Genomic DNA, 13,414 nt, shown 5'->3' with positions numbered 1-13,414 from the left:
TTTTGGTAAACCATTAAGGAAGTTAAAAGTATTCTAAACATGTGATGGGTCTGAGGACAAAAGCTGGGCTGTGATACACCAAGGGAAGCCCAGCCATGCAGAAGTATTGTCCATGCCCTTTCAGACCTGCTGGTGTCCTACAGTGCTTCCTGCAGAGCAAAGCGAGGCACCCACCTGGGGCAGCACACAGCCAGCAGCCCTGAACAGGGCACCCCTACCTTCTGCATGGACAGGAATAGGGGTATTTCCCATCCTGATGCCCCAAGTGCCCCGATCACACCCAGCCTAAGCCCAATTGAACCTGAATGTGGATGAGGTGGAGGGGTTTTTCTGGATTTAGTGCCACAAGAGCACAGTGCTTCCTCAAAAGACAAGCACCGTGCAATAGCTCTACAGATGCACTTCCCTGTGTGCTTCTGATCAACAGCTGTCCACAGGCAATCCAGTGTTTGCTCAAGAAGAGCAGAGAGAAGCCTTCAGCAAATATCAGGCTGGGACAGAGCACGGCAGCTGAGGGCAGTGCTGCTGTGTGCCATGGCTGAGCAGGGGAAACACAACACCACCAGGAAAACCCTGCTGGAAAGTATGGGGCTGTGGGATGACTTTTCAAGAAACAGGGAAGCTGAGCTGGCTGTGCTACCCAAACATCAAAGTGGAAACTAAAGGAAAAGCAAAGACCAGGATACAGAGATGCCCTTCTGCAAACACAGGTGCATGCATCCCACAGCACCAGCACGAGCCCTTGTGCTGACCAAGGGTTGCTCCCAGTGCTTTCAAGGGACAAACACGGCCAGGTGACAAAGCACAGAGCGTGGTCACCCACATTAGGGAGCAGAGATTTGCCTTCCAGATTTGCCATTTCATGCACTGAGCACAGCAAGTGGGATGAACTCATCGTGGTTTCCCAACCCCAGCTCTGCAAGCTACTGGCAATGCAAATTACAAGTGGTTATGCAAATAAAACTGGACCCAGGCAAGAGAAACACGCTGGCTCTCAGAGCCCCATCTGCATCCCAGCACGGATCTCAATGAACTTTAAAATGCTTATTGTCACCACAATGGGCAATATTATATTCGAGTTTGGATCTGTTCCTTCAGAGCATTAGCTCCCATTTGTAGATATTTTTAGATTTTCCTATCCCACTCCTCATTATGAAACGCTGAGCTGCAGATTGATTTATTTCTTAAAAGCAAGTTGCTGTTTTCCCAATAACAGATTTAACAAATTTGTTCCACCTGTTCGGTTATGCTTCCAATGTCTTTTTTGTGGTTTCATTGAAGTTTTTTTTTTAATCCAAACCTCAAAGACTCCAAACTCGGCATTAAAAGACGAGCTCAGCATCACCACCACCACTCGCAATTCAAACGCTGCTCCAAATTACTGCAAGCTTTCATTTGTAAGTCGATACAGACAGCGAGATTATTAAGCTTAATGGCTGCGGGCACCAACACGTGTTCTGCTGAGGACGTTCTCCTACTGTAATGCCCACCTCTGCTGCACTGCTCCACATCACCCTGTCTAACCCCAGCACTGTCAGCAGGGGATTCCAACGTATTTAAGCCCTTTATGTGATAACCAGACCCCAAGTGGACACTTGTTAACTATCATGTTTAATAAACAACCACCCCTCCCCCCCCCCCCAAACAATTTGTTTTAATTAAAAATTCTAACGCAGAGGATTCTCTGCTATCAGTGTCGCAGGGAAGAGCTTCAGATTACAAGAAATAGCACAAAATTAGAAGGGGCTTTGAACCTTAAATTCTTCAACACCCAGGACCCGCTCTGGCTGTGGGTGGGAAGCAGCACATTTCCTGTGTCAGCTGCATGGTCCCGTCCTACAGAACACCTCCAGTACCAGCACAGAGGGAAGATACTCGGCATTATCAGAGCAGCTTTAATTGCCATCAGCAGCTCTGCTTGGAGGGATGGGTGCCATCCAACCACAGTTCCCTCCCATCATAGCTGTGCTTCTAAGAGTCATCAGCCCAGGCAGCTCTGGGCTCTGAAGCTAAGGATGGTGTGGACCAGCCAGAAGGGTATGGGATTTGTGGGGGGCACAGTGGCCACCCAGCCCTGGCTGTGGGTCAATGCACTCTGAGATTACACCCCAGATTTCCCCCCCCAGATGCTCACAGGATGTATCCTTGCTCCCGAACCACCACAGTGGCATTGGCTGGTTTGATTCTAAGTTGTTGGTTTGGGCCAATTCAGTCACTAGAGCACAAAAAACAGAGTTCTGTCACTCGATAAGAGAATAACGGTTCATTAAGCAGTTCATTCCCTTAAAAGAATAACCCACTCATGTGTGACACTCAATTGAAAGGGACCATTTAAAAATGACCACAGAAGAATCACTCTGCCAGCAAGTATTCCGTGCTTGTTTTCTCTTAGCACAGAACTGGGAAACAGCAAATAATCACCGAAGGGATCCTCACAGCGGGCAGCACACACAGCATCAGGCTTCAAACCAGCTGGCAGGAAGACTTAAAGCAATCAGCTCTATGCATCTGACTTTTACCTACAGTAATGCCTGAGGCTCTGAATGATGGAAACAGTGCTCCACAGGCCAAACACAGGAGCACTGTGCTCCTCCAACATCAAGCACTGCAGCCCAGCACCAACTGCTCCCACTAAGCCCAGGGTGCAGCACTGGTGGCTGTGAATCTGGATGGATGCTGTCCCACCAGGGTGTAGGAGAATCCAGACAGCAGGAGAGGGAGATGCTGCTGCAGATACACAACATGCACTTGCTTTCATCCCACAGTGGAAGGGGGAGATGCTTGTCCTGCTGTTAGCGCTGGCTGACAGCCATACAGCTCTGGCTCTCCACAGGAGGATGCTGGAAGGTGCACTGCTGCCCAGCATGTCACATTGAGCTCCTTGCCAGAAAAGCCCAGCTGTTCTGGCCTCCTGCAGAGGCAGCAGTCTGCATGTATGAACAGACACCTCTCCCTTTGCACAGACAACAGCCATGCAGAGCACAAGCTCTCATGTAGATGAAGAGCACTCAGCCCAACCCAGACCAACCAGCTGCCTTTTATCTCTGAGGCAGATGTACACAGAACTATTAATGAACACCATGACAGAGCATCCATCCAGCCTGCAGATTACCTTTGGAAGGCCTCAGGTATGCAGAGATCTCCAGCAAGATGCCATTACCTCCACTGCCAACCCTTAAATTAGGGATGGGAAGGGGTGCATCCTGGCTCCATCCCTCAATGTGTTCAGGTACACTGCACGCACCTGAGCTGGGCCTGCCTTCCCAACAGGTGCTCCATCACTGCTGCAGGCCATGAAATAGCATTTCTGCTACACCCCTGCATTCTGCTCTTCCTCACAAGGCCTTCCCTAAAGTACAGCAACAACTCCAACTCAGCCTGGGGAATGCAGTGAGTACTTGTGAAGATGTCATATCCAAACCCTGAATGCTAACATCATCATTTGTGCCCCAGCTAGAAAGAAAGGCATGGACACGACCCTAAGGTAACATCCCCTATTGCAAAGCATTCGCGCCTGTAAGTCACAACTGGAGAACCACGCTTCGTAGGCTCCTCTTCGTACAACAACCCTCCAAGCCCATCCTTAGAAACTCATGGTACTGCACATGGTGCTGCACACGGCAGTGCTACACCAGCATCCCAGGTGTACTCTGGGCCAACTTCAACATCAGCAGATCTCTCTATCACAAAAGGTAATAGTGAAAAGGGGCACAGCTGGATCAGAATTCATGCTGCTGCTTCATAGTCTGAAAGATTAATGCTGACTTTGCATGGGACATTTCTTACAAAGGCAGTTTTGCTTCATTCCGCAAGCAAGTTTGGCTTTTTTTTCTCCCCTTCCCCTCCATATGAACCATCTAAGCACACTTGGCCTCATTTTAATTAATGATTAAGTGCCAAGGAGTCAAACAAAGAGCAAAGTAATTTGTTATCTCCAAGGCATCTGCTCACAAAACCTGCAATGTTTGCTGCTGCTGCTGTTCTTGGGATTTGGGGTTTTGGAGAAAGCACAGCTAAATGCTAACAAGATTGCAAGGTAAGTATGTCAACCTCTCCTTTCAGTCGTAGCCCTGGGGCGTCATTTCTGTTCACAGCATAAAAATCTGTGCTATTTGCCAGATTTGATGGAGCAGACAGATCCAGCAGGAGATACCCGTCCTTGCTCTTGTAGGCCAAGAGCAGGAACGTTTAACCATTGAGTCCCCGGCTCAGGCGAGTCAATGGGAGGCGATGCAGCAATGCTAGGCTGAGAGCTGAGCGACCACACACCTTCCCTGAGCACCCCCAGCAACCATCACTATCAAAGTTAGCACCTCAGGCACTACACCACCGCTTTCTGAAGGGCAGACTGGCAGGCGAGGGAGGAAGGAGTTGACAGCTCTTTGCTGTATCGAGCGTAATTCTCCTTGGCAAACTCAGCCTGTTGTGAGAAATGTGCGCCAGACACTTGGATCAGCAGAGCAGAGCCTGCAGGAGCAACGCTTTGTATTTAACACTTGAAGACCTCGACTTCCGAGATCTTATCCCACCGCTCCATACCGGCAAATGCACGAAGGCAGCACATATGGAACTGACTAAAGCTCTTGATGCAGTGCCTATAAATTGTCCAAGCTCCGCAGCCGCACATCAGAGTGCTAACAACGACTGTGCAGTACACATTTGTTTGAAGTTGGAGCCTGCTTTTATTACAGGCGTGCTGCTTTCGGCTTCAGAGCTGCTCATGGGCTGCTGCTCCCTGCTACGTGACTCTGACAGCGGCTGCAGCATTTGGAGATAGCGTGAGGCTGAGGGAGCACAGCACGGCACCCTGCTACAGGCACCTGACTTGGGGGCATCTGGCAGCCTGCTTCGGGGTGCTAAGCAGCCAGCCTTAGTACACGAGGCACCTGGCACAGCACACTGCCAGCCTTGGTGCCGGTGCAGATGTTGATGGGTAAGGGACAGGACAGAGCTGCTCCACACCTTACAAATATGGCACCCAGACAAGCCCTGAGCTCACCAGGAGCCCACACAGCACTTCTGACAGTAAGAGGATTGGTGTTTCCCACTGCCTGCTGTCCCACCAGACCTAAAGCCAAGTGTGGATGAGCAGGATTGGTGCTGAGTTCCCAAAGCCCTCATTGCCCAACTGCTGAAGGCTGCACAGGGCATCATCTCTGCTTTCAAAGCCTCCTCGGTGCACTCAGCTGCATTGTCAATATACCTGAAGCAAGCTGTAATTAAACTGTTGTAAGGCTGGTACCTCTGGCAGCATCACTGCAAAGCCTCCTGGCTATCAGCAAGGACAGTTTGGTTCAGATGTTCCCTTTGGTTTGGGGAATGATTTCTTTTGTTTAGATATTTCATCTCTGCTTATATGCCTTTGCTTTTCCTTCTTTTTCCAATTGAGATGTCACAGCAGTCACTACAACATGATGCAATCTGTCTGCAAGAACGGGCTCAGATTTAATCACAGAATCACAGAATTATCAAGGTTGGAAAAGAGCTAGAAGATCATCTAGTCCAACCATTACCAATACTTCCTGGCTAAATCATATTCCTCAGTGCCACATCCAAGCGTTTCTTGAACACTCCCATGGTCGGTGACTCCACCACCTCCCTGGGCAGTGCATTCCAGTGCCTGACTACTCTTTCCAAAAAGTAATACTTCCTAATGTCCAGCCTGAATCTCCCCTGACGCAGCTTAAAATCATTCCCTCTAGTTCTATCACTAATTACACGAGAGAAGAGGCCAACCCCCAGCTCACTACAACCCCCCTTCAGGAAGTTATAGAGAGCTATAAGGTCTCCCCTGAGCCTCCTCTTCTCCAGGCTGAACAATCTCAGCTCCCTCAGCCGCTCCTCATACGGCCTGTGCTCCAGACCCCTCACCAGCTTTGTAGCCCTCCTCTGAACGCGTTCCAGGGCCTCAATGTCTTCCTTGCAGTGAGGGGCCCAAAAAAATAAAAACTCAAAAAAAAAGACTTAAGCAGCACCCTTAACAATGACAGACTGCTACAACACTGCAGTGCTTCCCCGCACACCCATGCTGACTCCTAGTGGCTCCAGTAGCACCCAGGGGCCCTGAAATGCAGTGTGTGCCACAACCAGCTCCCACCCCACTGCACCCTCCTCTCCAGCTGCAGGTGAGTACAGCTGTCACCCACTCGCAGCATTGGACAACACTCTATCACACAGCATTCACTTTTATGGCTGCTTCCCTGCGGTTCCTGTGTTCAGATGCTGCCTCTGATAATATAGCACCTGCAAGTTAATCCTGCTGCTTGGGTCTGAATGAGCTCCTTTGCACCCAACCAGCTCACCTTTCCTCTTATTACTGAATACAGTGATTTTCAGTCATAAAAATTGAGTCAGCACTCAGGGTGGAGGAAACAAATGCTACTGAAAGTGCTGAGAAATGGCCCTGTGGCTGTGTGCTCTGCTGCGTCACAAGGAAGTCACCATCAGCCACATGTGCGACTGCTGGGACCAGTCCCAATGCAGGGAGCTGAAGCCCCAAAGCAGCAGCCATGGACAAAGAAACCAAGGAAGAAAAGATGCTTACCTTTGGTGCAGGTAGGCAGGGATCTCCAGCAAGATACCCTTACATCTGCTGCCAACCCTTGAATGAGGGCTGGAAAGGGGTGGATCCCGGCTTCATCCCTTCCACCACTCAGGTACATTGCATGCAGCTGAGCTCCCCTGGGCCAGCCCTGCCTTCCCACCAGGTGCTCCATCACTGCTTCAGGCTGTGACTTAGCATTTCTGCTACACGTGGTTCTGATAAGGAGATGCAGAACTCACTGACGGATGAGGACAGACACCCTTATGCTCCATCTGTTGCTTGCAGATGAGAAAGGCTCCTCCACACCTTCAACCCAACTGCCAGGGTAGTGGAGCAGGCAGTCCTGATGTCCCCCCATGGCCACTGCTCAGGGGCAGCACTGGACTAATTAAGTTCATTACCACTAAAAAGGCACTAACAGCTGCACTTAGAAACTATTTTCCTTGTGTGTTTCCACCGTGCTGCCTCCATACAGCACACCAATGGCAAACCTGCAATTCACATTCCAGTCTCGTTTTTCTGCCTTTGTGGGAAGGATCAAGAGCTAAGGCTTTCCAGACAGAAACAGCCCTTCCTAACTCTGGTAACCCCAAGATCCCAAATCCTCCCGTCCAACTGGAAGGAGGCAACGGGTCAAATGCACTGACAGCCAGAATCCTGAAAGAGCAGTAAAATCTTTATAAATGGGAACTGTGTTTTCATCTCAGTCACAGTGGGACAGTGCAGCATTAGCTCAAGGAAATCAGCTGTAAAGGCTTTACCCTGTTCTCCTGTCCCATGGGAAACTGAGCAAACCCCAAAGCTGATGTGTGAGGTGAAAGAAAACTGCTTCACAACTGCATCCCGAGTCAGAAGCACAGGATACCCCGAGCTAGAAGGGACCCCCCTGCAGCACCCTGTGCTGGTTTAACAGCCCTGGCACTACCAGGGCTTCCTTTGTGTGATCCCCACCCTCAGCACCATACCCCCAAACTCAGAGGCTCAGTAGGCAGGGATGCCCCATTGGGCCTTTCCCCAATCTCTGGAGGTGTGTTTGACTTTGAGCCACAGTTTAAGCAACAATCACATTGTCTCCATCCCTTGTTATGTGCCTCCGGAGAGATTTAAGGCACAGAGGTGAATGAATGGCAGCAATGGGATGAATGGGCGCCGAACAAAGGCTGCAGCAGTGATGTATGGGGACCAGCACCCATCACCCGGGGCACGTTTGGCATTTAATGCTGTTTGACTGATGGGCTGAGGCTTTGGGAGCTACTGGCACAGTCTGTTGAGAAGGGGGTAGGAACAGCAAAGAGAAGTTGCAAGCTGACATTCGTTATCACTTCTGTGGCTCGGTCCATCATCATCTTTGCCTGAATCTAATCCAAATCAAGGCTACGTCTCCTGTACTCTTGCCATACCGCAGAGCACCTGGTACCAGCCACTGCTAAGCACCAAAGTACTGCAAGGCCACACTGCTGCAAAACCACACACATCACAGCACGCAGTGCGCACCACCGCAAAGCCATGCAAGGCACCACTGCACCCCACAAAGCCATCAGCACCATGCAGTGCCCACAGTGCCACACAACACAGCACCTGCGGTGACATCACAACAAGCTATGCCTGTTGCTGCAGAGCCATGCAACACCACTGCAAAGCCATCAACACCATGTAATGCACCCTGCTGCAAAGCCATGCCACACAACGTCACCTCATGGCAACGCCATTCAGCACACCCTGCTGCAAAGCCATGCAATGTCACGCACTGTCAAAGACATGCCACACCATGCAACATACGCTGCTGCAAGGGCATGCAACGCAACAGTGCTCTGTGCAATGCCCACTGCTGCAAAGCTAGGCAGCACTGTGCCTCCTGCACAGGTGAGCTCCTCACACTGAGCTCTTCTGCCCAAGCAGAAGGCATGGGGGACACTGAGCACAGTTTTGCACAGAACCCTCTCTGCTACACAAAGACAGGAGGCACTGCATAGGGCCAAATCCTTGCAGACCCACGCATCACTCCCAGGTGCTGGTCCATTCCTCTCATGGCACGAGCCATTGCTGAGGAAGTGCAGAGCAACCGCAGAAGGAGGAGCTGCAGCTGAGGTGCAGCCTGAGCCAGCGATGCTGGCACTTGCCATTTGGAACGCATTAGAGCACTGGCATTTCATCAATACAATCTTGCATATTTAGTACTTTGCACTTACAACAGAATTTTATTTGGCCTTATGGAAAGAGCTCATTTTAATATGCACACATCTGCTAGTAATTATTTGTTATAGTAGCGCTCAGGCCCAACTGGCATCAGCACCATCAGCACACAAAAACAGTTCGTTTCCCCAAGTGTTTAACAAGAGAGCACTTACAACTGCAGCATGTAAAGTCTAGGCAGGAGCTTTATTTTCCTAACCTATAAAGACAGTTAACTATTTCCAAATTACATCCAAATCTCGCTGCAATTTGTATCTGTGCACACTGAGCTCTGACAGATCCCAGTGCTGAGATGCACAGAGCCCATTCACTGCTTTGCACTCACATGCAGGTCACCTTCTGCAGCCAGAAAACCTCCAGAAATAACATCCTCTTAAAGTGTTGAAAGACATTAAAACACCAAGTCATTAACATATAATAAGGCAGGATTGGGAGCTTCGCATGCTCTGAACTTTTCAGGGTTTGGCTTCGAGTCAAGAAAAATATATGGGATTAGTATAAGAGCAAAATTAGGATGGCGTGCAGCTTAATTAGCACTACAAGATACTACATGCGTACGGAGGAGCAGAGATGATTTATAGTATTATGCAGTAAGAAAAATCACATTAAGAGGTTAAAAATCCCATTGGACTGATGGAGCACTTGGTGCCGTGACTCCCCCATGCTCACATGCTTTCCGTACCCCTGGTGCAAGGGCTAATGAGCAGGTAACATAAAGCATAGACCTCTGTGCAACCCACTGGGTGCAGGGAGAGATCAAGGCACTGCAAAAGCCCTCTCTGATCCCACCCCACCATGCCCATCCTCACATCCCTTATAGTGCCACATCCCCACAGTTCTGGGACACCCCTGGGAATGGTGACCCTACTGCTCCGTGTGCAGCAGTGCTGTGCACCACTCTTTTTGAGAAGAAATTGTTCCTACCACCACCCCACTTGAGATGGAACCAAAGCAGCACCACCGATGCCTACAGATGAATTGGGTGATTCCTGCCTCCCCTGCAGCTCTCCTCCAATGCTGTGCACTATCTGCTCTTTAAAGAAATGGAGCGCATGGATCGGCGCCAGATTTCACACAGAATATCCCTAGGCTTAGGAGCACAAATATGTTTCCTATTTGCTATCTCTTTATGAGCCCCCCAGGCACATGGCCCCAAAGACCAACACAGCCTCAGCAACTCTAAGCACTGCACAGCAGAGCCCCAGTTTGGATGACAAAGCATAGCACAGAGGATGAGCACCACGGAGACGCCCCCAGCAGGACATGTCCCACGGCTGTGGTTCAGCTCTCTGTGCACCCATCACACTGTGGGGATGGGAGTTGGGATGTATCAGAGGAGGAGCAATTTTGCTTTTGGGGGATGCTTTGGAGGCAGTTTAATGGCGGTTGGGTCACCAGCTGCAGCCAACCAACAGCTTGAGAAATAAACCCTTCTGTGTACAGGCTCCATACTTTGAGGGCGCCCATAGGCCCCATAGCTCTGCAATCAGTAAATGGGGGAGAGTCCAAGTATGCTGGAGCTGTATGCTGAACTCAACCCTGCATGCTCCCTGTGCTTACAGCAGCACATGCAGCTCATGGGCACCATCCTGGCCTCACACTGCCCATGCCTCACCTGGTGTGCTGATCTTCAGCCATCAGCAGCAGCACAGCACTGCTTGCCCCAAACTGATGACATTATTGAGAGAAGCAGATTGCAGGAGGGCAGTGTGCAGAGACAGTGCTGTATAGGGGTGCTGCGAGCTGCTGGGAGGCACAGCACCAACTGAGGGATGCACTGAGCACTGGAGCAAATGCAAAGCCTTATTTGAGCACCTAACAAGGGATGGGCTGGGGCCTGCTGCCTGCTAGGAGCAATGCTCACAGCAGAGTTTCCCTCCATTAAGGTAGCTCTCCAACCTGCTGAGCACAGCTGAGGATACTCATCTCCATTAGAGGAGCTCCAGACCTCCTGCCCCACCACCCTGTCAGGCTGCACCCTCCCCATCGCAGCCCACAAGTGCCATCCTGCAGTCAGAGCATCGTGTTGGATGCTCAGTGCTGTAAGGCCACTGCAACACTCAAACCGAGCAGCAATAACTTTCTGCAAACAGAGCATGATCTGGGTTAGACACAAACTGCTTCAATCCCTGCTGCCCACTCTGTGCCACAATGCCAGGACCCAAGGGAGTGCCCAATGGTAGTGCTTGCCCTGCCAGGGCTGCATCCATCCCGTGCGGGGCTCCCCAGCACCACCAACAGCCCCAACTCAGCCAATTAACGCAGCGTTAACAAACTTTTAACCCGGAGGCCAAACTGCTGACGCAACGCCCCGCAGCTTCTGGGACAAAGATGTGAAGCACAATGCCTCAACCTCTGCCATGAAAAATTGCCCTTGTATCCTAAATTAGTTACATATTTGAATACCCTGTAAGATAGGGAAGCAGAGCGCTATCCGGCTGCCAAATCTCGCTCCTGTCATGAGGTCATGGCTGGCACAGAGCCCAGCACAGCTCCTGCCAAAATCCCAGCGCTGACCATCACGGCCGCCCTCCTCCTCCATGGGTCAGCGGGGAGAAAATAAAACAAAGGGGTCAGCGAGGGGAAGGGCTTCCCACAGCCTGTGTCACCACTCCCATACAGCACAGTGAACGGGGAGGGAGGACCCAGGCTGCAGCCCTGCAGTGTCACCGTCACAGCCCCAATCCGTGCCGGGTGCTGCAAGCTGATGCCTCAGGACACATCTGTGCGCAGTGAGGCTGCAGGGGCTGGGAGCTGCTGGCAGCACATGGAGGAGTTTTACACCGTCATTAACTTCTTCTTAAGGCAGGCTGTTTGCAAACACCTTGTTTCACTGCGGCCATCCGGAAATGGATGTATAAATGAAACGCTGCAGCATTGAGGGTTGGGTTTTTTTGGTTTTTTTGGTTTTTTTTTTTTTTTTTTTCCCAGCAAAGGCAAAGAGAAAGAGCAGAGAAATGCTCCAAATAGGACGAGCTGCATGGCTGCATGCTGTCAGAGCACGCTGCGGTGCCAGCAGCTCCCTGTCCATCGTGCCAAGCCTTCTACTCATGGGAGCAGGGAACTTTCTCTTGCAACCAACCGCTGCAGTCCGGCCAAAAAGCTCTCAGCAGGCACACAGCAAACCAAGGACCACGCAGACCCTTCCCTGGAGCACGGCAGCTGTGCAGAGCAGCGTTTAGATATCAGCACAAACTCAGAGACTGATTATCTCAGGCTGGAACTTACGCATGCCTCAGCTGTGTGCTCTGCTATTCCGTGACCCAGCGCTCTGCAGCCCGAGCACATTTCACGTGACAACACACAGACGGAGCTCCGGCCATGTGCAGCCACAGGGCAATCCCAAACTCAACCACAACACCGAGCAGCTCTCTCCCTTCATCCTGACACTGCTCAGACACACAGGGCAGGGGGATGCCTGGATAACCCGACTTCCCCCAATCCAATTCCTGCTCACTCTTCGTTACCAGAAGCCAGAGAACCCAAACAGCACCGGGAGCAGCACCCGGTGGTCGAGCAGGAGAACGAGACTCCAAACCCACGGGTTATCCCAGCTGTCCCCGTGCAGTCTCCGCGCACTGACGGCCCTCGGCACACGCAGGGCTCTGCCCGCAGACCCCCCAACTTCTCGTGCATCCCGCAGGCTCCGAAAGGCCCTTTGGGTGCGAGCGGGGAGATCCCCCCCATCGCCAAACTACGCCGGGGAGAAGAGCCGACACTGCAGCCACCTCGGGCGCAGGAGCCGGGCGGTGCGGGGCTGCCCTCGCGTGCGTCGCAGAGCGCAGAGCACAGCGGGCAGCACCCGCGGCGCCTCCATCCGCAGCGCCGCCCGCAGCAGGTGTAGCGTAACGCGGAGCATCCGCACCCGCCGCGGGGCCCCACGGACAGCAGAGCGGAGCGCGGGGCCGCCGCCAATGCAGCCCGGCGACGGCGCGAGCTCCGAGGGAGGCGCTCCGGGCTCCCCCCACCCCGCGGCGCTGCCCGGCCCGCACCCACCTGCTGCCGCCGTTCGCCGCTCTCCGCGGGGCGCTGCGGGCGGACGGCGGGCGGAGCTCCGGGAGCCGCGGCCGCCGCCGTTCCGTCGCGTCTCGGCGGGGCCGCGGGTTGAGGGCCGCGGTCGCGGCGGAGCTCGGAGCGCAGCTCCAGGTAGCAGCCGAGGGTGAGGACGTGCAGAGCCAGCGAGAGGGCGAAGAAGCCGAGGAAGAGGCGCCAGCTCCCGGCGCCGACACAGGAGCAGCCGCCGCGGGCCGCCTCCCCCCTGCGCTCCGCACCCATGGCCGCGGGACGGAGCGGCGGCGGCTCCGTTACTGCTCCATGCTCGGCCGGGGAGCGACGGGGCGACGGGGGCAGAGCGGCCGGGGCCGCCCCACCGCCACGCCAGGGGGCGGGGAACGGAGCGGGGCGGGGATTGCGGGCGGCACCGAGCGGGGAGGGGGGCGGGGAATGGGCGGGGGCCGGGGATGGGAGATGTGGACCGGGAGGGGGGGAGCGGGGAAGGAAAGGAAAATGGGAAGAGAAATGAGGAAAGGGAAGAGAAATGGGATAGAGAAGGGGAAATGGGAAAGGGAAAAAGGTGGGGAAGGGGAAAGGGAAATGGGATAGGAAAGGAAAGGGATGGGAAGAAAAAAGAACGAAAAGGAATGGGGAAAGGGAAAGGGAAGGGAATGGGAAAAGGAA

The 13,414-nt window shown here is 52.8% G+C and overlaps 1 protein-coding gene across 6 annotated transcripts in view; it reads right to left on the bottom strand.

Annotated features, from left to right (window-relative positions):
• Positions 1-13,071, bottom strand: part of EDA (ectodysplasin A) — a 56,669-nt gene extending 43,598 nt beyond the window's left edge. For all 6 annotated transcript variants that reach the window (XM_085544415.1, XM_015860168.3, XM_085544416.1 and 3 more), the window contains exon 1: positions 12,734-13,071. In XM_085544415.1, the coding sequence (XP_085400541.1) occupies positions 12,734-13,012 (279 nt within the window). In that variant the 5' untranslated portion in view covers positions 13,013-13,071. The remainder of the gene's footprint in view (positions 1-12,733) is intronic.
• Between the last annotated feature and the right edge of the window lie 343 nt (positions 13,072-13,414).

Source organism: Coturnix japonica, chromosome 4 (assembly GCF_054131305.1).
Source record: "Coturnix japonica strain WE chromosome 4, WE-NBRP24, whole genome shotgun sequence".
NCBI lineage: Eukaryota > Metazoa > Chordata > Aves > Galliformes > Phasianidae > Coturnix > Coturnix japonica.
Note: the sequence above shows the minus strand (reverse complement) of the source record. Positions and strands in the feature narration are given on the sequence as shown.